At 46.1% G+C, this 24,922-nt stretch overlaps 2 protein-coding genes across 3 annotated transcripts in view; one reads left to right on the top strand and one right to left on the bottom strand.

Moving 5' to 3' along the window:
* Window positions 1-24,922, top strand: part of ELFN1 (extracellular leucine rich repeat and fibronectin type III domain containing 1) — a 237,765-nt gene that overhangs the window by 17,906 nt on the left and 194,937 nt on the right. The gene's annotated exons all lie outside the window — the stretch shown is intronic.
* INTS1 (integrator complex subunit 1) overlaps window positions 1-24,922 on the bottom strand; it is a 29,718-nt gene that overhangs the window by 2,000 nt on the left and 2,796 nt on the right. Inside the window, exons 7-45 of one of the 2 annotated variants that reach the window (XM_061357006.1) lie at window positions 24,594-24,780; window positions 24,307-24,452; window positions 23,866-24,007; window positions 22,969-23,145; window positions 22,579-22,687; window positions 21,866-21,986; window positions 21,135-21,212; window positions 20,452-20,609; window positions 19,226-19,322; window positions 18,782-18,873; window positions 18,388-18,448; window positions 17,807-18,004; window positions 17,438-17,567; window positions 17,084-17,263; window positions 16,843-16,992; window positions 16,098-16,277; window positions 15,814-15,918; window positions 14,805-14,972; window positions 14,362-14,473; window positions 13,761-13,922; window positions 12,464-12,610; window positions 11,961-12,059; window positions 11,464-11,588; window positions 10,528-10,782; window positions 9,703-9,862; window positions 8,963-9,103; window positions 8,400-8,574; window positions 8,192-8,315; window positions 7,550-7,668; window positions 6,419-6,506; window positions 5,575-5,801; window positions 4,466-4,589; window positions 3,854-3,987; window positions 3,278-3,470; window positions 2,896-3,023; window positions 2,293-2,405; window positions 1,631-1,744; window positions 669-739; window positions 53-144 (exon numbers count right to left, since the gene is read on the bottom strand). In XM_061357006.1, coding sequence (XP_061212990.1) covers window positions 53-144; window positions 669-739; window positions 1,631-1,744; window positions 2,293-2,405; window positions 2,896-3,023; window positions 3,278-3,470; window positions 3,854-3,987; window positions 4,466-4,589; window positions 5,575-5,801; window positions 6,419-6,506; window positions 7,550-7,668; window positions 8,192-8,315; window positions 8,400-8,574; window positions 8,963-9,103; window positions 9,703-9,862; window positions 10,528-10,782; window positions 11,464-11,588; window positions 11,961-12,059; window positions 12,464-12,610; window positions 13,761-13,922; window positions 14,362-14,473; window positions 14,805-14,972; window positions 15,814-15,918; window positions 16,098-16,277; window positions 16,843-16,992; window positions 17,084-17,263; window positions 17,438-17,567; window positions 17,807-18,004; window positions 18,388-18,448; window positions 18,782-18,873; window positions 19,226-19,322; window positions 20,452-20,609; window positions 21,135-21,212; window positions 21,866-21,986; window positions 22,579-22,687; window positions 22,969-23,145; window positions 23,866-24,007; window positions 24,307-24,452; window positions 24,594-24,780 — 5,382 coding nt within the window. The remainder of the gene's footprint in view (window positions 1-52; window positions 145-668; window positions 740-1,630; window positions 1,745-2,292; window positions 2,406-2,895; window positions 3,024-3,277; window positions 3,471-3,853; window positions 3,988-4,465; window positions 4,590-5,574; window positions 5,802-6,418; window positions 6,507-7,549; window positions 7,669-8,191; window positions 8,316-8,399; window positions 8,575-8,962; window positions 9,104-9,702; window positions 9,863-10,527; window positions 10,783-11,463; window positions 11,589-11,960; window positions 12,060-12,463; window positions 12,611-13,760; window positions 13,923-14,361; window positions 14,474-14,804; window positions 14,973-15,813; window positions 15,919-16,097; window positions 16,278-16,842; window positions 16,993-17,083; window positions 17,264-17,437; window positions 17,568-17,806; window positions 18,005-18,387; window positions 18,449-18,781; window positions 18,874-19,225; window positions 19,323-20,451; window positions 20,610-21,134; window positions 21,213-21,865; window positions 21,987-22,578; window positions 22,688-22,968; window positions 23,146-23,865; window positions 24,008-24,306; window positions 24,453-24,593; window positions 24,781-24,922) is intronic. The other variant, XM_061357007.1, reaches the window with a different exon arrangement.

Below are 24,922 nucleotides of genomic sequence, written 5' to 3'. Positions count from 1 at the left end.
CAGCCAGTGCCCATCAGTGACTTGGGACAGCTTGAGTTCCAGTGGGCCTCACCTAGGGTTGTTCTGAATGGAGCGCAAAGCCAGGCTGAAGGCCAGATTTCGGCAGGACTCCTCTGATGAACTCATCAGCTTCTGTAGGTTTGTCTGAAAGAAGACGCACAAACTAGGATCACAGGGCCAGCCAGGAAGCAAACACTCCTCACACTTGCATTACTACCCCTCCAGCACCAATCCAGCCCAACACACATCCAGCACATACTGGCTGAGCCAGAAAATCCCTCTTGTTCTTACAAAACAAGGATTATCCTGGTTTTGAATACTTTAAAGCATCTTTCTGTAATCGTATTCCATGTGGGTCACCTGAGTTTTCCCCCAGCTCCAGCATTTTCAACAGAGCTGTTTTGCTGTCTCCCCAGTACTGGGAAGAGGACAGAGGGTCAGTTGTTCCCCTGACAAAGAAAAGTTAAAGTGGATGATGGCAGACCCAGCATGCAATGGAGAGAAGATGGTAGGAATACTGCCTGCTGTCAGAAGGCCTAACTGAAGATGATGCTCCAACCACCACCCAAAAAGCAGAGGAAGGGTAGTACTTGAGCTGACTGTGCAACACAGACTCTGGGGAGAAGAACCTCTTCCTTCCAGTGGCAGTTTGAGACACTAATACTCACAGCAAAAAAGGACAGAATTTCTGGCCTCCGCCTGGACATCTCATCAATGTCTGTCAGCACCTCCAGGATGTCTGGTGGAAGACACAGGTTGAAAGAGGTGACTGAAATTCACTGATCCAACACAGGATCTTGTTCTTTTCCCCCCTACAAATCCAATCTCCCCAGCAGTCAAGTTTTCCCACCTGTCTTTATGACACAGAACTAGTGTAATACAGACAGTTCTTCACAAAGGATGAGAACAGGTAAGTCACGTGCCAGATCAGCACATCCCAACCTGCACAGCCAGAAGTCACCAGCACTGCCATGCCATAGGCAAGGGAAGGAGTGCAGTGTGAGGTTTCAGTTCCAGAACACCTTCTTCTGAAGTTAACTGAAGGATCGTTACAGAAAGGCTCTTTCAAAAACACATCCAGGCAGGATTTCTTCCCCTTACTTCTAGTGTGGAAAGAAAACTGTCACCCCAACACTACAACTTAGGTCTGAACACTGGACACCTGCAATTTCAGAGACCTTTGGAGAAAAAGCACGTAGTTCCCATATGTCAGGTTAACACAGTTTTCTTCCATGAAGGCCATTTGGGGATTTTTAACAAAATCCTGCTTCTCATCAGTTTGGTATCTTCATATCACTAAAAAAATAGCATTCCTATTAGCACTGCAGATCTGGCTCTACATGAACTGCTTGAATTACTTCTGTCTTCCAGAGCACTTACAAGATCCCTGAAGAGCCCCAAAAGAGAGGCAGTTGCAGCACTGCTAAGTGATAACAGCATCATCATAAGCCTCTGTTGCAGCAAGTTATGGACAAGTTCAACCAAAACAAAACCACATCCTAACTGCTGGAGACTTCCAAACGCAAGACTGAAACAGGAAGCTAGCCTATAGCTGACAGGTAAGTTACAGGGTTGGCACATGCCTGCATTTGCCCTGCATCTTTGTACAGCTCTGCAGGTCCTCACTTACCCTCAACTGTTTGGCCTCTAGACAGCCTCTTCATGTATGGGGCCATTTCAGCTGGTGTGAGAGGAGTGAAGAGAGACACACTGACCAGAGGGAGAGAGCCAGCTGCTGCTTCATCTGGGGGAAAAGAGAAAGAGTAGGTCATTCCCCAGAGCCCATGTAGCTTTAACAGGGAGACAGGTCTAGTATTCCCTACCAGTACAGCGGTGTATCACAAGCCAACCAGCAATACTGTCACACAGTTCCTGACCTTCATGCTGTCTATAGCATCACTGCACCTTATGGTACCCCTCAGCTGACACAAAGGAACCTTCCCAAGCTGTTTCAATACTGAGTATTTTTCCCATGCAAGTTGTAAACAGTGGAGAAGTGGATTTACCCTTAAGAGTATCCTGATAGGTAAATCCTTAAGTGTAGCTAAGGAAGGCAAAATCCACAACAATGAAAGTTGCCTTTGTTAAGAGCTGTTGTTCTGCTCCAGTGATCACCCATCCCAGATACTGGTTCCAAACTGTTGAGTATACCAGTGACATTCTCCACTTTAAATACCCTTTCATTAGGCTGGTATGAGAAGAACAAGTATAGCATACAGCCCATAAAAGCATCTGTGTTCCAAAACATATTGCAAGTTCAGCTGGAATAACATTCCCCCCACTCAGACTCACCGTCCTTCTCTTCATCAGAGCCCCTATCCAAGACGCCACTCTTACTAGGCAGACTCAGCCCAGCCAGGAGGGACTTCAACATTGCAAGGTCACTGTTGTCCGATGACAGGTCACTGGGGGAAGAGATGTTTAGCTTTCAATACCAGTAAGGACATGAGGAGAAGTAACAGCACATGTATGTACACTAAAATGAATCCTCTTTCAGAAGCAGCAACAAGACTTTCCCTTTAATCATAACTGGGACTCACATGCATTTTCGCCCCATATCTACAGGCGGGACCCTGCACCCACCACTCAGGGAAAAGACCCTCCTGCTGGCCCTCTGGAAATGACTCCAGGTCACTATAAGGCCTCAGTAGGATGTTTATGCCATTATGTGAGTTGAAATCATTATCTGGTCTCCTTGGACTAAGGTTTCGCCAGTAAGAAGGGATATGCTGCTCATCTCAATAGAGGCTTCAGGGAGCTAAGGGTGAAAACATGCCATATTAATAGCTACTTTGTCACATTCATATGCTGTTTTCTGCCCCATTAGCTCATGGCAGTCCGACTGTGCAAGTTCTCCACACGATAACCATGGGCTTCTGGAGTAAGGAAGCTTACTGGAGTGGATCCGAGTGCTTCTGCAAGAAGGAGACAGCTGCCTGGGCATTGCATGTGATGTACTTGTGGATAAACTGCACAAACTTGCTGATGAAGGCAGCCAGGTGCCGTGAGGACTTTCTGTAGTTCTGAGAAAGGATTGAGAAGATGAGAGTTAAAGAAAAACAACAATGATGCACTGTCCCATCCTGCACCTCTGAGGTATCAGGGGTAGCTTCCTTATCTCCTGCCTCTTCTTTAAGCTCCTCAAAGTACTTTCTTGTTCCTAGGTAAAGTTTTCCCTTCAAACAAGTGGGAGCTGGGCTTGGCCTGTGTTACAGGAGCTTCTCCACCTAGTGGCTGGCAGCCCGAACGCATGAAAGGGGAGCAGCGGCTTTCCTACCAGCAGCAGACGAATGAAGGACAGGAGACAGTCCCATAGTGCCGCCTGGTGCTCGTTCTGGAAGACCTGCGGCTGGAGCAGCTCCAGGATGCCCAGGACGTGGATGAAGAAGGTTAAGTGGTTCTGCTGCCTGAACTCTTGGAAATTGAGGTGAACACGGCCGTGCAGCAGTGCTGCAATCATTGGCAAGTGCCTGAAACACCAAACACAAGAAAATCCTGATCTAGCCTCTTTCTAGAAACAATTACATATTGTTACACCTCAGTTCCTGGAAGGAAGCGTCCCTTATCCTCTTCCCAGGGTTCTGGATTTCATCCCCGTATCCATAGAATCAGCAAGTCCCATTTCCCACTCACGTTCTGTTCTCCAGTCTCCAGTTCCAAGAGGACTGTTCCTGGACAGGCATGGAGCCAAAATAGGTGCTACCTCATTGTAAGAGGTATCACTTAGCTGCCCTTGAACATGGATTCTGTCACAACCACGATGACTGCAGTAAGGTTGTTCCCCTTCTAGGACATGGGTGAATGCTTCTCAATGAAGCCCAGCTACACAGAGGATGAAAGGGAAGAGCAGTACCTGAGAAGTAGGATGGGATGAGCCACAGCTAGCTTCCTGCAGGCCATGTTGGCATCCCACACGCGGCTTTCTGATGACTTGGAGTCATTGGTGTCTGCAAGGAGGTTAATGAATCTGTGAACCAGGGCATCGAGCTAGAAGAAAAGCAATGAGTACACAGTTAAGAAGTTTAAAGCACAAGCCCCTGGCTATTCAGCAGCGTTTCCCAATTCCTTTCCAACTACAGAGGGGGGTAACAGAAATCAGTTTCAAGTAGAATCTGCGAGCAGATGCAACATTCCAGCTGGCACAAGATCTGAAGTCCACAGTCCCTACAGACATCAAAGCAGGATCCAATGCCTGCACACTTGTGCTTTACAGAAGCTTGTGGAGCTTAAACTATTTTATAGGAAGACATTGCAAAATGAACGAGAACTGAACCCTCTGCTCCTAAGAGTGCATGCAGGGAGGGAGCAACAGAAGAGTAAGGTAAAGAAACCAAGTGACCCAGGAAGCTTTTGCCAATCCTGTCCTTTTTGCCAGGACTGTCCTTTATGACAGCTCTGGGCATCAAGCTAGCATCCACTCTGGGTATACAACTAGAAATGGGCCTTCCTATGCCTCTAACTTTACCTTGCAAGTGCTGCTGTCTCTGGCTCCTTCACTGGTGAGAAGCATCTCGGGCAAAGGCACAAGGAGCTCAGGTAGTTGCAGGTATATCTGAAGCAGAAGGTCCTGGCAGCATTTTCCCACAGAGCTGAAGAAAAAGGGAGAGGTCAGGAACTGCTTACTATATTAGTTCCAACATCTCAGACCCATCAAATTAGTAACAGCCTTCCTGCATATGGCCAGCAGACCATGTAAAAGAGCAGCCACTGATAATGTGAACCAGTGTTTTTTCAGTCCTTTTGCTTCTTCTGACCTACTCAGATCATTCACAGTCTGCAGGGATCCATCCACAGGCTATGGGGGTGCATCATTAGACCATCTGGAGTTAGAACACCACAGTTACAAAGGGGCACAGAATAAGAAAGCTTTGCTTACATCTTGGGTGAAGAGTTCCTGCACATGGTACTCATGGTCACCCCCATCCCCATTGGAAGAGTAGTCAGAACCAGAACTATTCAGACTAGCTAGCATCTTCTCTACACACCTGCCCTCCATAAAACCCTGGCACAGTCTGTACTGGGAGGCAGTACAATGCAGTGGCAACTGAGATTACTCGGTATCGTTTCTAACACCACCATAAATGAGGTTAGAATGAGGTCAGTTTGTTTCACTGCCACAAACACAGCATCCTCCTGTTCTTCCCACAGTGCTAACATAGCTGTTAGGAAGCAATCTAGTCTCCATTCAGAGAGCAATCATAATGGTGCAGAAGCAGGATGCATTATGAGCAGTGATTCAAGGGATGAGTAGACGAGAAATCCCACATCAGGAAGCAGTAATTAAAAATAACCATTGTCTTACAAGAAAAAACAAAACCAAGCATGGCAAGCATTTCATCCTGATGTCCTAAAAGGGCCCTTAGACTTCACTTTTAAAGTCACCTTCCTGGTCCAAGTACTGCTTAAAATTACTTATTATTCCCAAAAAACATCTGTGAGAACAGCACGGACTTTTCATACAGACTCTGGAACACAATATTCTTCATGAAGACATGCCAGCAAGTCTCATCATTACCTGGCTGCCCATGCCCAAGTAGAATTACAGTAGACAATGCTCCCCATTTGCAACCCCACCTGCTTCCCCATTGCTGGATGCAGCTGGTCAGATACTCAGTCACTTTCTTGATGCTCTCAAGGTCCCCATGAGAACAACTGAGCAACAACGGCAGTCGAGACTGGATGAGTGTGCAGGAGGCCTCTTCAGTGTTCTGGTACCTTGTTTCTGCTTCAGCCAGGATCAGCTCCACCATGCTGATCAATTCCGATGCCTTCAGGTGGAGCACAAATTCCTCACGGCGCTTCTGTAATGCAAGAGAAAACCCAAAATGAATCCACAGTAAAGCCCTAGATCCTTAATTCCTTCTAGTCACACCTTCCCCTACTGAAATGGAACATCTCTTAGAACTAGACTTAAGTACTGCCCCATATCTAGAGCTCTGAAAGCACGCTTCACAGCCCAAATGAAACGTCTTTACCAGTCTTCTATGTCTGAACTCATTTACTTCCATCCCAGCATCTGTGACAGTGGTCAGAAACCATAATTCAGTCACCAAACCAAAGAAATTCTGTGGCAAAGAGATGCAAGCCCCTTCTCTTTGTAAAATGGGAATTACCTCACCCTGGGTTTTAGCTTGCTCATCACTGTATCCTTGTTCCTAGATCTTTAACAGACACTGTGCCCATTACCGTAGGGGACATGCCAAGTGTGCAAACTTATGTGTGTTCATACCAGCTTTTTGGACTCAAAACTGCCACTGTAATATGCAACATAACAGAGCAGCTAAATAACCAGCTGAGGTACAGGCAGCAAACTTGGCATGCTGCACCTCTACCACTCAGCCATGGGAAAATCAGGCATTGTCAAAGTATTTTCTCTAACTCCATCCAGAGAGGAATCTTGGAAGAACTGAACCACAACCTGAGGAGTTCTTTGGTCCCTCCCCTGCCAGATCCGAGGAATGTGAATACAGGCCCACAAGAAATCCAAGGATGCAGTTGGGTCAAACCTGCCAGAAGACAAAAGAAGACAGATTTGCAATTAGAGACAGCACAGCCCTCAGGCAGCACACAAACACATGGTAGTGTCTCTAAACATCCTGAGCACTGTGAAGAAAGAAACATCTGCAAATGTAAAAATAGGATCCATTAAGTCCCAAGAAGGGGTTTGGTTCTGTTCCCAGATTATGACTAAATATTTGTTTCAATAAGCACAGCACAGGGTACAGAGCTGAACAAATAACATTCAGCAAGCGTGCAGCTACATGGAGTCTTGCACCACAAGTTGGTCATCAACACAAACAATTAGCCCTCTCCCAGTGAACAGAACATCCTTATCCTGGCTGTTATCCTGGACTGCAGAAATGAATGAAACTGTTAGTGAGCAAGAGATCAATAACAGAGTAATTAGCAAACTGAAATACTACCAGCTTTACAAGTCCTGCTAGTTTATTCATGTCCTGAATTACTGCTATGAGGTGTTAACATTATCTGGCCCATAAGCGTAACAAGTTTAAGCAAGATAACTACTACAGTGGCACTTAAGTATTTGAGAGCAATGGTATAAGAAGATGAGAGCTAGGGCTGCTTTAGAGATCAGAACTGGGAGACTGATGCAAGGAAGGGGGGTAGAGAAAGACTGGTAATGGATTTTAGTACAACCAAAGGATCCAACAGAGCCTGTCCAGGTAGTGACTGCTGTGATTTCACTATCCAAGGCATCTCACAGACCCCATATTCATAAAGATTATCAACAAGGGCAATGCTAGATGGATTACCCAGTGATTAGCACTTCCTGTTTAGAACACAGCCAAATCTTTATGTGCTGCTTCCATCAAACAGCAGGCAATATTTATATCAAGGAACACGAATCAGCATGACTGAAATCAGCATCCCTCTCACAAAGCCTGTTTTTGGCTGGGTTACATCTCCTGGCAGATGCACCATAGAACGTGGCAGCTCTTGTTCTCAACTCCTGTTTGCTCTCTCCCAACACAATGAGTCACCCAACTCAAAACTCCTTGCTAGGCCTGAAAAAAAACACAAAGCTCACCTTTGCTCCCTGTTTCTGCAGAGCAGAAGCCTGATGCACTGGTGCAGTGTGGTCCAACTGGACTGGTGAGTCAGAAGAGCCAAGAGATACGGGCGGAAGGAGGGTACCTGGGACCCTGCCTGAAAGGACCAAACAAGGCCAGGATGTAAGAAATGGATCCTTGCTGCAAGGTGGATGTAGGAAATACTACGTATACTACAGAAGGATGATGATCCAGGCAGCACAGAAGACAACAGGTGGATTTTGGGTTTTTTCTGCAGTACTTTCTAATAGAACATGGCATTGGCCATGAGATTCAGTTTTAGTCTTAACCTTGACATAGCACTTCTGGGGAAGCTATTGCTGTCTGCAGAAATACCAATGAAAACAGAGCTGGCTGGGTTGTTAGGACACTATGTTGTGTCTGTAATGCATTCCAAGGTCCTGAAAAGAACACAGCTCAGGTAATATAAGATGAAACATAAGCCTTGCATCCAGAAGGACACGCCAGACTCCCCCTCCTAGCCATCTTGTACTGCTTTGGAACTGATCTACCAGTACATGGGAAAACACAAAACTACCCCTTGCCCTGTTTCTAGGTGCAGGTCAGCACCCCAGGAAGGTGGTTTCAGCACAGTAGTCCCTCCACCCAACAACTCTTACTTTGTTCCAGGAGAATAATAGCTTCTGCTGGAGGTCAGGGCAACTGCTGATCACCTCTGGGTCCAACATCTCCAGCCAGTCATTAAGAAGGCCAGAGGAGGGCCCGAGCCAAGCTGCTTCAGTACTGAGGAGAAAACAAAGCCAGTATCAGTAGTGATCTTGTGAACCCAGACCTATCAGTGAATTCCCATCACTGTCTTAGGCTCACCTGCAACTGTCCACCTCCTTCTTCACTGGTGTTTCTTCTTTGTCCTGGAGCAACAAGGAGCTCACCACAGCAATTGGTTTCATGGCAGGAAACCTGGCTTCAACATTAGCTGAGAAGAGGACAGTTAGGAGTTCCTCCAAGTATGGAGAGTGAGTTTCAATCAGACCTTGAAGGACTGGCAGAGGGAGAAAGATGTCACTCATTAACTTCAGGACATGGTGAAAGCTACAGAATCTAGTATCATGAAAGCAATCAGCCCAGCATTCCTGAGAGCCTAGCTCAGTAAAAAGGGAATCTGACTTTTATTTATCTTCTATTTCTCATTTTGTTAGTAGAAACAGTGCTGAGAGACCTAATCCCAGCCCCAGATCACAGTTCACAAACCCACATACCAGTGCAGGGTAAGCAGGTGATACAAGATAGGACCAAGTTTAGATCAGTTCACATTTTCTGATCCAGGCAGAAGGCAGCTTCTCACAGCCTGCACAGCAGGCACTCCCTTGCTGGGCTGGAAGTTCAAGCTGCTGCTGCAACAGGGGAGCAGAGCAGAAGGACAACCCTACCTTTGCTGATGAGCTCTGGCTCCACATTACACTTCTCTCCTGATTTGAGGGTTGCAATGATGGCACGCACTGTGGAGCTGATCAGATCAGGGTCATGACGGAAAGTCAGAGCTTCTGTGAGGTGCAAGAAGCCACCTCGAACTGCAAAGAAATCACAGCATTGGCATCACAGGGCCAAGCCACCCTCACATCAGGCTTCTCTTCTCGACACGCCCGTGAAGCTCCAGGGCACAACTACTCAAGAATACACCCTACACTACTGCCTTTTTACTCCCACCAAAACTCTTGACAGCTCTTCTACATGTTACAGGGACATGTGGCTACGAGAAAACTCTAGAACCACAAACCCATTTCCAATTGGTTATATACTCCTCCTCCCATGACATGGCAGATGGTAAAAGAAGTCATGATGCGACCTTGTTCCAGTGGCATTCTCATCTTTCACAACTACAGCTAGCACAGAATTCCAAGCCTGAGCAATTGGAAGTTTTCCCTGAAAGACTTGCTGTGCTTGGTGAGATGCTGCCAGCTGTCTCCTGCAAGCCCCTAGAGCTAAGTCACTTGTTTGCATCCCCATGGAGTTTATACACCACAGGACAAAACCTCCCTTCGCCATTCCTAAGCATAGCTCTCTAAAAGGCAGCCCACTACACTTTCCACCCTGGGGGCAGTTTTGTTTCTGTCCCTTTCTTGTCCCACTTTGTCCACTCTGAGTCCCATAAGCTGCACAAGGCCAGTACCATCACTAATTCTGTGCCTTGAGGAGTACTGCACAGCAAAGCCCTTCAGCTGAGCACGCAGAGGACCATCTTCCACCGCAGGGTTCTCCAACCACTGTAGCATCTGCATGAGGACTTTGAAGAAGAGTGAGGAGAAGGCAGTGTCTTGTGGCATGCAGCGCTGGGGAGTGCAGCAAAAGGCACTTGGTTATACACATTTCAAGAAGACAACAAAAATAGCAGGAAAGATGCAGATAGTGGCACATACTGCCAAGAATACATAGAGCACACCTACGCTGTTGGACCACAGCTCACTCATAAGGCAGTGGTTTCTAGTGTACAAATGCAAAGCAGAAGACTGAGCCACCCACACACACACAATACCTCTCCCAGCATAACCAAGAGTAACTTTGTGCCTTCTTTCATCATAACAAAAGGAAGGAGTTATTTCATTGGATAAATCTCAGCCTGCTCTGAAAACTTCTTTAAGGAACAACAGACTTCAGCTCTCAAGTTATTTGCAAATGCCCTGGAGTGCAAGACACATCCTTGCTCCAAACCAGCACAGGCTAGAGATCCCAAAACCAACCAGCTGCTAATCCTCCATGCTGCAGTTTCCAGACTAGGTAAGACACGCCTAACGCTGCATCCAAGCCCCAGTTCTCAGGAGGGCTAGATTAATGTGGCAAGCCTGTCTATGTCCAGGCAACTTAATTCTCTCTGTGTCATGCTCAGCATTACAGAGGTACAGAGTCTGCACACAGCAGAGCAGATGAACTGCAGACCGTTTCCTCCTCACCCCTTTTTGTTAAATACTACAGAGATCCTCATCTTAACACTGCTCACCTGATACTGGTACAACTGGCGCAAGACGGGGCAGGAGATGAAGTGGTTGCGATGCATGGCCATCACCAATGCTCCACTGTGCGGTGAGTTCATGAGTGCAGCTACTGCCTGGAGAAGTCGTGCTGTGATCCCGGTCACCTGCGTGTTCCCCTGGCGGATGTGAGCCAGCTCCTGCCCCAGGGCCTGCTGTAGTGCCAGGGCAAGAGGGCGCAGGCTGGAGTTCTGCCATCGTGGGTCTGGATTTAGTGGGAAAAGCTGGTAGAATACAGAAGGGAGTAAGAAATGAAAGAACTTGCTATACCATGAACATCCTGAAGCAGAGGACTGATTTAACTTGTACAATTACACTGACTGTGGTCTAACTGGAACCTTCTTATACAGCTCATTTAATGCTTCAGTTCCTGGTACAGGAACATACACAGCGTCTGTGCAACCCCAACATGACTATCAACATTAACACTGTGGGGGAATCACCATACCACCCAAATGCTGGCAACTAACTTGGCCAACTAATTCCCTGCAGACTCTTTCTGGAGTCAATGAAGAGACGGAGGCTCTGCAAGCAGGCAAGACAGTACAAATGCTATCTGCACACTGCTTTGCTGCTTGTGAGCATGTCACAAATCCTCCATCTAGTGCTAAGAGGAAAGCCACTATACACAGACAAACAAGTTACAGAGACAGTAACATGCTAAGAGGCACTGACAGCATTAGGCATAATCAAAAGCCACATCATGCTCAAACTAAAAGGAAAAAACCCTTCCAGTATCAATCCCACACGGCTGTAATGGCGCAGCCTCACTGCATGCAGGGCTCTCATACTTACTGCCTGCAAACACTGCAGTAGGAAGGGTCAGAAGACACAAGAATAAGAGAAACAGATTTTGGGAGGCTGCTGCAGGGGAGCAGTTTATCAGCTAGAGGTTACACAAGTACCTGCAGGAAGATGCCTGCCAAATCATCTTCTGGGCCCAGAACTCGCACTTGGCTTAAGGCCCGGATCCGGCTCTGGCCTTGAGAGTTCTCAGGACTGGATTTTGACCTTGCAGTCTCAGCACTGTCTGCAAGAGGAATAAAGGAAAACAAAGATAAATGCTGTTATGACAACTAGCACTTGGAAGCCCAACACTGGATCACCTTCAACTTTACAGTCTCTAACTAGTGAGGAATTTAGCAGCTTTTCTCTTGAGGCCAAGCAAGACCTATTATTCCGTATCACTCACAACAACTCATTGAAGTAAACTCCAAAAACATTGCAATTTCTCCCTTTGCCAGGAGCAAGAATCTCTAGCAAGGACTGTTGTCTAACTGTAGCTTGCTGATATATTGCCACACAACCCCTTCTGAAGGCAGCTCTTCCTGTCCCTCTCAACAGCAAGGAAGTTTGGAAGACGACTTTGATATTCCGCAGTTTAGGCCATCCCAGGCAGTACCTCGGCGGGCTGGTAAGGAGGCAGTGAGCAAGGAGTGGAAAGTCTGGCCTCCTGTTGCTCCTCTCTCATGCTGAACCTCTACAAGGTGAGCCATGTAGTCTGAAAAAGGAAAAAACCATGAACACATCATCGTGTTGCCCTCTTTAATAAACCAGGACAGACTGTTTGCTGTTTGTACAGCTCCCACAGCGAGGAGAATTTGCTGCTCCTATGGACTTTGTGAACACAATGCTTTTAAACCTTGTTTCTTTCATAAGATAGCCTCCAAATCACTTTTTAGACTCTTTACAACCTAATCCACAAAATCCTTCTATTTCAGGAAATACAGCCAAAGGCCATGCAGACAAGCTCTAGGGAGATATCTACAGTGACAACAGGGTGCCAAAGCAGCCTGTGCACACCTTTTGCTGAACTAGTTTTGATTTTCCCAAAGAAGTCATATGAGATACTCGTGAAAACCGTTCCAAGTAAAATGCTTTGCCAGCCTTATCTAAAGCTCTTACTCTTGTCCATGATGTTCTGCTCCAGTGTCTGTGGATCATGAGATACTGCCTGATCCAGGTACTGAAGAAGTTTGCTCATGCTGGAAACTGGGATTCCAAAGGACTGAACAAAGAGAAGCAGCTGCTGTGGCTCCAGGTCCTGCAGGGCTGAAATACACAAACACTGAATCCTCAGACCTCTGAATTGCCCACAGAGGGTCATCTCTATTACTGGATCTTTGTGCTTTTGGCTGGACCAACAGTGACACTTTAATGACAGGACTGCAGAGAGCCTAAAGCCATGAGGTCTGACAGCTGCCTACTGTGCCTTCTTTCCTCTGCAAATCATTGCCTTCTTATTGCATCTTCCAGTTAATTCACTCACTGCTTAATCTGATCTTCTGTTTAACTTGATCAAAACATCAGTAACCCAATCACTCATATTAAAAAATAACTTCCACCCTATCTGTTGATGGCTGCAGGCAGGAATTATTGAATAATTCAATCACTGTCTATAGACAGCTGTCATTTAATTAGTAAGAAAGGGACGAAAGCTCTGAATACTAAGAAGAGAAAGAGCACAGATGAGCTGTGCAAGGACAAAAGTAACTAGAGGCACAGCTTACATCCTCCAAACACTGCTTTCCACATTGCAAACACTGCCCTGTGGAAGCAGTGCTGTGCTTTTTGTTCAATCTAAATTGTTGTAGTAAAGATGGGACTCCAATTCAGAGTCCCTCATTTCCTCTCAAATATTCAGAAAGCATAACATCCATACAGACTCACTCCTGTATCTTAAAAGTAATAGTGAATGCATGCAAAAGCTGGCAAGATTCAGCTGGATCAGAGTGGGAGGAAATGCCCTTCATGCTGCAGTAAGAAGCTCTATCAGAGGCACTGACCTCCCCTTCGGTCTCAGATTTCCCTGAGTTCTGCTTTTAATGCTGTAGGGATTAACCTGTGGGGTCTGACGGTTAGCGAGGTTGTACCTGTTTCTCAGACCCTTGTACATGAACTGAGGGAATCACCCTGAAACATCCCTTTACATCCCATGCCCACAACCAGCTCATATTCTGTATGTCTGTTTGGCAGCCCTAAGGGATGCAGCAAAGAATCTGTTGTATGTTTAGATTGCATTTAAACACACTGCTTGCTAAATCCAAGCGCCCTGAGCAGTTGCAGTGTCTGCAGTGACTGATGGCCCCATCCAAAGGCATCCAAGTATGATAGCTTGGTGCACAGAGGACTGGAGCAGGGAAGCCTCTCGTTTTCCTTTCAGGAGGGTCTGAACCACCAACAAATATGCCACAAGGCTCACCTGCATCCACAAGACGCGGGACCTCCGAGCGGATCATACGCAGCTTTAGCCAGTCAGGGAGCAGCAGAGCCTCCTCTGAGGTGTCAACCAGAAACGCAGTAGGAAGGGGTTTCTTCTCCGGGAACCATATATCCAGTAAGGTGTAAAAATCACCATCCCCTGCTTAAGAGTGGATACAAAATTATCTCCCATGTTCATAAGCACCTAGAACAGCCTGCCCTTCTCTGTACAGATCAATACACCAGAACACTTCTTTGTTCAGCTGTCAGAAACAACTTGGCAGTAAACAATATCAAGTGGAAATATGAACTACAAATCTGAGTGTCCAGTTCTCATACTATAATAAGTCTCAGAGTCCCTCTTGTTTAGTACAGAGGGAAACAGCATTTTAATATTTCCTGTCTACAGAAGGCAAAAGTAATAAGCCTGCAAATCACTCTGTGCAGCAATATTCCAATACCTTTTACAGCTATGAACAAGAACTGCAAGGGACAAGCCCCTGAGTAGAAGGATTAACACCGTAACGATTAGGAGACAGCAGATAGAGAAGTCTCTGTATTGTCCATGGCCCCTTGACTATATCTGAGCACATTTCACTAACCTTGAGGTGGCCCTAGTGTCAGGAGAATAACCATAGCATGAACCACCAGGATGTGCATAGTGGCTGTTTCCCCACTAGTCCAACGAAGGAACACCTGATCCTGGGACTCTGACTGGGAAAAAACAGAAAAAATGAGGATGAACAAAGGTGGGGAGAGAAAGGAGAATGGGATATGTGACATACAGATGAGAGCATGACATTGGACAAATTTAGTCAGATCAAAGTCCCCCCCCCCAGCCCAATATCTCCAACAGTGACCGCAAAATTTACTCAAGGAAGTTAAGAAAGCTTTTTACGACTGGCTCTGATATTATGCCAACATCCAATTACCTTTAGTTGAGGGAATTCTTGAACCAGACATGGTTTATACCCACAAAGGGCTTCTCTTTTGTTAACTTGTCTGGTTTCTTTTACCTGCTTAAGACAGGCAGGAAGGCACTCACCCAGCTGTACACCTCCTCGCCCTCCTTACTCTGGCGCATGCGTTTGATGTAGCGAGAAAAGATGGAGAGAAGAGCAACAAGCACTGCATCTGACTCAGCACAGTATGAGAGCTTGGAGAAGAGGTGGGACATGATGGTAGAGCGCTCCACAATGAGTCGGGCTACATCCTGCAAGGGGAAGAGATCCCTGAGGTCTTTACTGAATAACACAGCCAGGTTCTCCTGTTCATTGCATCACATTCTCCAGTTTCCATCATCATCCCAGTTAATACCACTCTGAAGGTCAACATGTAAAGTCAAGAGCAGAACTATCGCACAGTGAAAATGCCAGTGCTTTGCATGCATCTTGTGATAACGTTGCAGTGCCCCAGCTATAGCACAGCTGCATTCTGATGCATCCCATAACAAAGTGAGCATTACCCAGTAAAAACTTGCATTTCTCTAAAGGGACCTATTGACTCTTATCAGTTAACCTTCTCCATGTATCTAAACAGATCTATGGTGAGGGAAAGAGTACATGAGCCTTAAAAGCAATGAAAAAAATCACCCAGAGATAGAAAAATGGAAAAACAATAAACTGATAAAAAAATAAATCACCAAAACCTTTAAAAGAGAAAAAAAAAAATCAGAAATTTTGGTGACAGGGAAATGCACAGCCCACCACTACTGTTCTGACTTCCCCCCCCAGATACATGGGACTACAGGTTTAGCACCTGCTTACTCATGAAACACTGCCAAGTGATGGGATTTCTTTCAAACCACTATTCACTCTTGCATTTCCCATCTGACGGGCAGCTGCACTGGAGGTCATTGCTCCAATATCATTTTATGATACGAAACCAAAGCCACAGGTTACCTTCCAACAAGTACACAGAAACGCAAACATGCAGTTATCAGATTCATATGCTCCCAAAACACTCATCCTGCTGGTACAGCAAGTCCACACTGTCCTGAGACAGGCCAGGTCTCCCCCATGCAACCCCTCTGCCCCAACAACCAGGCCTCTCACCAGTGCAAGGTCATTGTGCTGTCCCTGCTCCTCCACAGGGGCATGCTGGGAGAGGTACACCAGGTAAGCACTGATGGTCTGGGGATCTGTCTCCATGTGGATGGCCTAGAATGAGAATTCTTCTCATTAGAAATCAAGATTTAATTAAAACAAGCATCAGCGTAAGAACAATTCTTTGTGAGTACATAAACATGTTGATATTGCATGTTTGCTCTGATTCATTTCAGCATGAGTAGGACAAACAGCAAGCTGGTCACTTATCCTTTCCAGCTACTAACACCTACCTGCTGCAAGGCAAGAGCTGTTGTTGCTCTAACACTGTCAAACAGTGGCAGCCTGGGGAGGTCTTTCAGCAGCCACTGATATCCCTGCAGCAGTTCAGAATCACCAGAGTCTTCTTCCATGGGGTGATCTTTCTCCTCTCCATCACGCAGTCCCCCTTCTGACAGCACCAAGGACAGGCCCTGTAGAAGTCACAGGGACACACTGGCTGCATTTGAAGCCACAGCTGGACTGCTGCCTTCATACTAATACAACAAAAACAACATTCAAACATCATGGAGCAATCCAAATGCAGCACATAAGAGGTTTCATATCTCAATGTCTTTTCTTGACAGCTGCTCTGCTTGAAGTTTTGGTCTTCTCCAAGCATGTTCTTTTTGAGCTCTGTGCAATTGTACTTGCCTTGACTATGCTCTAGAGCACCAGGCAGTCACCCATTTACACTGTCCATTGGCTCCTGCCAATTACTCCATGGAACACATGATCTGCAAGTCTACACCTGAACTTCACAGGAAACAGCAAAATCTAGATCTACCTTAAGAAAAGTACTACTTGGCTGTTGAACAGAGAAGGTTTTTGAGCAGTAGGGAGTAGAAGTGCATTTCATGGGGTTTGAAGACTGAGACAAGTTATGAAGAAGGGTGGCACGAAAGCATTTCACTGTGCTGGCTCTTAACTCGTAAGAACCTAGGACTCTGCCCTCAGTTTTGGACCAACTTTAGTCAAGAAGATTTTCATTCTGCTCACCTTCATGGCCAGGACTCGTGAGGCCACCTGGGAGGAACTCAAGCGTCGCAGGAAATAGTCAAGCACCTCACAAGTTGTCTGTTCATCTGCTTTGGGACCCAACAGCAAGTCTTGCAAGCGTCCAAGCAGCTGCCTTTGTTTCTGTTGTCTCTGTGGAACAAGAAGTTGGCCTTTCCAGTAAAGTCAAATCTGGGATGCACAGAAAGTAGGTAACAGAAGTGATCCCCAAGAGAACACTCACCTGGCGTTTCTTGGCACGCTGGTCCTTACTCTCGCCCTCCTCCTCTTCTTCACCTGAGGTTGACTCATCAGCAGCATCATGAAGCAGGAATTCACAAAGGCACTGCACGGGTAGGACATCCAAGGAACCCTCGCTGGACTGAACCAGATCTGCCAGCCATGGCATTGACTGCGATGAGGCCTAGGAAGCAGGAGAATAACAATGCAACAGCAGCAGAATACAGATGCAGCACACTGACCATTTAATTCCAGAGCAGTAAACCCCCCTTCCCCTTAGCTTCCTTTTGCCCCTCACTCTGCTCAAGGGAGACAAGAGATCAGATCCCAACACAGCCAAACCATCGAGGCAGCCCACCTGTCTTTGGATGATGTTGAGAAGGAAGTCAGGATGCCGACTGCGGCACAGGAGGTGGCCCAAGCGAAGCGACTGATTCAGGCTTTTTACCTGCTCCAGGACATGTGGTGGAGGTCTCCGTGGGGGGCCCCTGCCAGAGAAACAAGAAGTTATCCACCACACAGACTTACCTTCACTCTGGTGTTGATGAGGATCAGTCAATTCAGAAGTGTATGAGTGGGACATAGAGGCAGCAACAGAAGGACAAGGACCTCAGGCTACCAAATCTCAGGGCTTCTCTTGCCCACATCAACCACCCTATGAGCAGTAGCTCCTGATGAGCATTAACCGGGATTTCATGATGGCACCAGCCTGCAGAAGGTTACTTACTGAGGGTCCAGACTTGTCAGCTGGGACAGCAAGAGGCTGCTGCTCTCTGTAATGGTTTGTTTCGTGGATGCAGCAGCCAGATGACCCTCAAACGCAAGAATCTCCTGTTTTTCTCTCTGTGAGATTTGGAGCTCACGATTGATCATCTCTGTGCGCGTCTCCTCATCCGTCAAGGTACATTGAGGATAGGAATAATTACTGAGAAAATAAGTTAGAAAAGAAAATTGTTATCTTGGCTTATTCAAAACTCATGAACTACAGGCAGAAAGCCCTGAGAACCTCAGCTTCCATTAGGCAACACAGAAAGAAACAAGAGAGCTTCCCAATGGGGCCAGAGAGACTGAAACCTTTTCAGCAATGCACACCACAGTTATACCTTCCTTTTTTAAGCTTTATTCCTTACTTCTAGTATTTCTGTTGGGGGAAAGTACCTCTCCCACTCAAACTGTAGTGTTGCTGCCAGACATATTATTTTACATCAGTCCTACTGGAAAGGAATGAACCAGGTGGCACAAACTTCATGCAGACATAAATGTTTTCAGTGGTCTATTTAACTTATGTAGAGATTTAACCATACTAACTTGGTCATGACCATTTCCATGAGCATCTTTAGAGAAGGGTACTCCTCCCAAGCAGCCAGACCTGCAGCAGAGAAAACAGCAATCAGGAATACAAGGAAAAAAAGGTGAGGGTATTTATATATATATTCCAACACACTCCAAAATGGGGAGACACACAACAAACTCGCTTCAGAACAGCCCACCACACTTCAGAGCACAAGCTGCATGATTCTAGCCACAAGGTGGTCTAAACCTCCACACTGTGTGGTTTTGCACACACAGGGAATGCAGAGTTAACTGTGGTTACCTCATCAGCCCAGCACATGCATTGAACACAGGCATCCAGACTTCAGCAGAAAGCACCTTGGGCAACTTTTGCAGCAGGAATAGTACCCTGAGAGATGTCCACACTTACCGATGTTTTCAGGATTGAATGCAGCCACTACCAGCAGGAGAGGCCAGGCTTTCCAGTAGAGGGTAGAAATAGCCAGATTTGGAGGCTGGTACCTGCAAAAGCCATCAACAAATACAAGCTGTCAGATCTGGTTACTTAAGCCCGCCTCAAGGCTGCTTTTCTCCTTAATCATGCACTGATCTAAAGACTCAGATTCAACTGAAAATATCACGAGCAGAAAGGTCAGAGTTCTTGCAGAGGAAAGCCCATTCCATGAGTCAGGTCTTAATTAGGTCTTAATTGCTTTAGAGAAATTCCCAGCTGAGCATTGAAAGGTTTCCTCATGACTCTGCTATTACAAACTGTCGTAGGGAAAAGCATCTCAAAATCTGTGAGTTACGACTGTTAGTCACCAAGTGAAAATGAGCTAGATCACAACAAGATTGTCTACGTGATAAGCCTTACCCTGGGGGTAGCTGGATATTCTCTGGGTGGTGATAAGTGCACAGATTTAAGACTGCATCGATCAGCTGGATTCTTTCTACCCTCAGGACCTCGACATCTGGAGGAGAAGAAAAGACTAAGCAAGTTATTGACCTGTCTACCTGGCTGAAAGTCCTTCAAGAAAAGCATTACAGTATAAGAAAAATTTCACTTCAAGCAACTAGGTTATTGTGGACTTGTTCTCATGATATTACAGGAACAAAACCCAACAACACTTTAAAAAGCAGCAACACTTAAAGTTGTAAGTCAATATATAAGGTTATCGAGCTTTTGAGGTCCAATTTGGTTTAAGTTCTTAAGGGCAGGTTTTCTTCCCCCAATGTATCCAATATGATACCTGTTTCAGAACTCAGATAAACTTCTTCAAGTAAGCAGTAAATCTGCTCAGAACTTCTGGGGCTCAGAGGAACTAAAAATGCTATTCAACTTCACTGCAAGTTTTCAGACTGACTCTAACTCCAGTTCTTGCAGTATCTGAAATGGTGCAGCATTTAATATGCTATGCTGAGAGACTGAAAGTCTAGCTCATTCCTCTTGCACTGGATTAGACTTTGCTATTAACCAGTGAGCACTAAGAGCACGTAAGATGCTTTAGAATCAAACTCTGACAACCCCCTCAACTCTGACACAAACACATGTAACTCAACTGAATGAGCTCCAAGGATGACAGGACAAATGCTGAATGAATTCATAATAGGAGCTAAGAGTTAAGGTTGCTTTTGTAACTGCTTTTCTGTAACAGTGTTTGAATGGAACTAGGAGGAGCACACTATACATAGGTTAATTACCTTAACTTCCAACCCTTTCATTTCTGCATGGCCTAAAAATTTCTACTCATTTTACAGTATGTATAAAGGACTAAACTGAGTTTTCAGATGTTAACTCCAAGCTTTCGGTGGTTATTCACAGTCCTTCATCCTCAACCCAACCAATAATTTCCCCAACACTCCATGAGAGAAAATTAGAAACAGAGAGCGACAGTAGGAGAAAAAGCTTCTCTAGTGAGAAAGCAACAGCAACATGTGCCTGGCTTTGAGCCAAATGCTTAGCCACCTCGACTAAAACATGCTTTAGGTGGTGCAAAGGCTCTTCGGTATGTGGTAGGAGCTGCCACAGCCAGCTGTGGCAATAACAGGACATGAAGACAGGAGGAACCACTTGCTGACTGGAGATTTATGCAGTCTTACCATCTGCTTGCACAGCCGCAGCCCGCTTCACCAAGTGGTCAGCGAGCTCCATGGCATCCGCAGGGCCAAGAGGAAGGTCCCGTGACAAACCAATCACAAGGATCCGCATCAGGGTGTCTTCAAGGATGGGCACCTCAGAGCAGAGGCGAAGGAAGAAGCTGCATGAGACATGAGACATCAATCAGGTTTTCTGACAGCAGTATGAGGGTTCCTGAAACCCTCCACAGACCCTAGAGCTCATTTGAGCAGAAGAGAAATCACAGCTTAGTTCACAATCCCTTCCCAAGTATCCAGCTCCAAATGCAACTACCTGAAACAAACTGCTTTACAGAATATTGCTCACATTGCCCTGTACCTCTACATTTCAGCTTGCTTGAGTCTGAGCTCCCTAACATTACCCCAGTAAAGCAGACAGCACAGGACGGCCCTTCTTACAATTACAGCATCAAGATACTGAACAGCTTGGCACAGAGAATAGGAAAAAAGGAGAAAGAGGATCAGATGGAGAATGGAGCAACATCCCTCAATCTTAAGGCAATGTAACAGATGAAGAAAATCTAAGCACAGTTCCAAGTCTTACCAACACAGAGCTATATAAGGAACACCAGAAAACACCCATTCCTCTGCCTCCAGCTACAGCAGCTCCATGCCAGTACCCAGCTATGGGTGGAGAAAGCACTCACTTGCGGTCACTCTCAGGGGGCCAGTTGTCCCATTTGTAGTAAGTTTCTGGCTGTTCTGTGAAGAGCACCTTGTGGAGGCTGCAGAGACGAAGACGACAGTAAACATAATCTATGTGATGCTCAAATATACATTCAGCAGCCCATCCTCCCCAGACTCCTGCTAATGCTTACACATGAAGGAGCCTCCTCAGATAAGCTAGTCTAGCAAAAGTAGCAACATGAATCATAACAGAGAGGACTGTACAGTATGGGCATTCAGCTTTTATACTTTCAATAACATATCCCACTTACTATTAATTCTGGCTTGACCTGCTACTGTAAGGCCTTGTGCCAAGAGCCCAGGATACAAGCTGTCTGTCAGAAGCAGGCAGGAAAGACACCACTACCTATGGAGCCCACAACCATACAGCCTGAAAAAGGACAGCAGACAAAGGACCAAGGAGTCCCCAGGGATTATGCTTCCTCAGGAAACTGGAAATTCCCTATTGGGTGGACCCAAATAATTCAAATCAGGAATATTTTCCATTATATATTTCTGGTAAGAGGATGGATCTGCAGAGGGGGAAGACAGTCCCAGCATAAACGCTGCTAAAACAGTTTCTGCTCCCTGTCTGACAGGAGGAGAGAAATCCAACCAAACCCTGGCATACACATGGCTTTTCACAAAATGTCATACACTGTTGGGAAAGGAACTGCCTATGCATTGCAGATCACCAAGCTATGTTTCTTACCAGTGCACATAGTCCTTTGGAGCCAGCTTGCTGATAGACGGAACGACCGTATGAAGCCACCAGACAGCATCTCGTTGGATAGCAGCAATCTGGTTCTGGAAAGAGCGCAGCACTTCCAGGTCTGAAAAACAGCCAGGTTACAAACTACACATGTATGAAGAGCATCTTTAAGAGCCAAGCAGGAGAGGGTGGCTGTTTTAAGAGCAGATAGTAACCAGGGCTCTGAAGCATCAACAGTAAACTGGGGAGAGGTATAGTGGGACAGCCTTGAGTATCCCAGCACTGACACCACACATACTTTGCTTTCTGATGCGTGCTGCAACAAAACCACAAGATGTAGCACGGACAAATTAGTGTTGTGAGAAGAAGATACCCGGGCAGTCACTTCAGTGCCACCCCAAAGGTCTGTCTTCTCAGCATTAGATACTCAGTAATCCTAATGGCTGCCCCTCCAGGCTTGAGGCCTCTCCATACACGGTTCCCTTTCCCCAGCCTCTCAACCACTACTTCCATAGATACAAGAAGCACCCAACCATGCAAATGTCACATCTCACAGCTGTCAGTCTCAGGATGATAGTAAGCACCTCCATGTTTCTGTTCAGAACGGAGACTTTCATCTCTTCCTAACCCTAGCTGCAACGTTCCCCGAACCTCAGGGGGAGATATCTACTAAGCTACCCATCTTCAGAAGGAACTTAGGTTGTTCTACTTACTCTTTTTCTCTCCTTTGTCCCAAGCAATTCCAGCCTCTTTCACCTGGGCTGTAATACCAAGCATCATGGAGACAGCTAGCAGATCAGTTATGTGGATGACAAATCGCTCCTTAAAAAAAGAAAGGATGAATTGAGCCAATAATAGCCAAAGCTGCCTTCTGGAAAAGTGTTCTGTCATGCAAGATTATGACCATGGATGTTTGGAAATGGGATATAGAAGTGATGCTATGAGACACACAAATATTGACTCGCTCAGGTAACAAAGAACAAAAGAAAGAGCAGCCAGAAAAGCAGCTACAGAAGAGCCCAGTACACCACTGGTACACCCAGCAGCACAAGGGTCAGTACACCACTGTTACACCAAGCAGCACAAGAGTCAAACAGTGGTACCTTAAACTCCATTTCTGCATACTGGGCCTCTTTGCGTTCCTGCATCAGACCCAAACAAAACGCCTGGAAGTTGATCTCATGCTTTGTCTGTTTGATGATCTCTCGCAGCAGAGCCCTTGAAGCTCGCAGGTAATCGTCCTTAGTGGTCAAAAGATCCTGGAACACCATCGCTAGGTACTACGGCCATATAAAAAGAGAAAACTTTCAGTGAATTGTAAGGCATCTTCATCCACAAAATGAAAAGACACAAGGAAACAATTCCTGTCCTCGAGACCCCCAGGGAACTGTAATAACCATTCTCTCACAAAACTTCATTACCACAAGGTTGGTCACCCAGAATGTGGGAGCTAGAAAATACCCATGTACATTTATTCCTGACAAGTGTAATAATGTAATTTCAAAACAATATGATACAGATCTCACAGTTGTATGTGAAAAGATTTCATTTGAGCCTCAAACGAAAGAGCCTTTGGGTCTCTATAGTTTAGAGGAGATTGAGGGGTGACCTTATTAGTGCATATAAATATATAAAGGGGGAGTGTCATGAGGATGGAGCCAGGCTCTTCTCAGTGGCAAACAATGAAAGGACAAGGGGCAATGGGTACAAACTGGAACACAAGAGGTTCCACTTAAACTTGAGAAGAAACTTCTTCTCAGTGAGGGTGACAGAACACTGGAACAGGCTGCCCAGGGAGGTTGTGGAATCTCCTTCTTTGGAGACATTCAAGACCCGCCTGGACACGTTCCTGTGTAACCTTATCTAGGTGTTCCTGCTCCGGCAGGGGGATTGGACTAGATGATCCTTTGAGGTCCCTTCCAATCTCTAACATACTGTGATACTGTGAAATCAACTAAATCTCTGGGAGTACCATCAGTCACACAAGACCCTACACCTACCTTTGGAGCTTGCTCTGAGCTATGCTGAAGCACAGTGTACAGGATCTGCATATTGTTGGGATTTCTTGCATTTGACAGTTCGTTGAAAATCACAAACTTGATTGTGGTGCCCAGGTTATCCCTGTGTGCATTCAGCAGCTCTCTACAAGGGAAGACCAGAGGTATCAGAGTTGATACTTCATTGCAGCCAGAGCCACTGTTTCGATTTCTCTTTGAAGTATTTAGCACATCAAAGTGAAAAGGATGGAGCAGCACGCATGTCCAGCAATATTAAAGGATCACAAAGATTTCCAGGCCATTGAAATCCATGTAAATGTCACACACAACACCCTACGGTCCAAGCTGGTATTTAAAACCACTCTGCAGAGACACTGCATCCATCAGGGCCCTGGGCACGTCTTCCAGAGTGCTTCCCTTCCTGTCACAGCCCCAGTCACTCACCTGACACACAGCATGTAGTGGTTGAGAAGGACTTTTGGCTTGAGACGAATTTTGATCAGGTTGGAGATAACATCCATATCCTCTGAGCTGTGGGTGTTGCAGTTCATACAGACTGACATCAGCAAGTCCTGAGCTGGCTTGGTCAGCTGCAAAGGAAGAGCAGAAAGGCTATTGTCACTTACCATCACAGCTCAGAAACTTATGCAGTGTACAGTATGGGACCCTCCTGGCTGGATTCCAGACCAGGTCCAGAAGAGTTGTGCTGCTTCGACAGCTTCTATCCTTACCTTTGGATTCTGCAGCCACATCTCCAGCCTCTGCACAGCCGTCTGCCGCACCTCTTTGTAGCCACAGGTTGCTGTTAGCAGTCGAAGGAGGTTCCTGGAGACATTGTCCATTGGCTGGCGCCGGTTGAGTTGGTCCCGCAGCATGTCTAGGACATATTCCTCCACACTCTCCGCAAGGTCTTCATACCTGGGCCACACAAACTGCATTTATTCACTTCCACACAAGTCAATGCAATCGCACTTTGCTGTGTTCAGAGATCAGCATCCTTTCTTGTTTACGGCACACATCACAAACAAAGCCTACTGTTTTCTCCTACAACCAGTTTTAT

The sequence above is a fragment of the Neopsephotus bourkii genome, unplaced genomic scaffold (genome assembly GCF_033783945.1).
Source record: "Neopsephotus bourkii isolate Nb327-2 ecotype Australia unplaced genomic scaffold, CSIRO-AGI_Nbou_v1 NB_882, whole genome shotgun sequence".
Classification (NCBI taxonomy): domain Eukaryota; kingdom Metazoa; phylum Chordata; class Aves; order Psittaciformes; family Psittacidae; genus Neopsephotus; species Neopsephotus bourkii.
The sequence above is the reverse complement of the archived record's forward strand: the minus strand, read 5'-3'. Positions and strand labels throughout refer to the sequence as shown.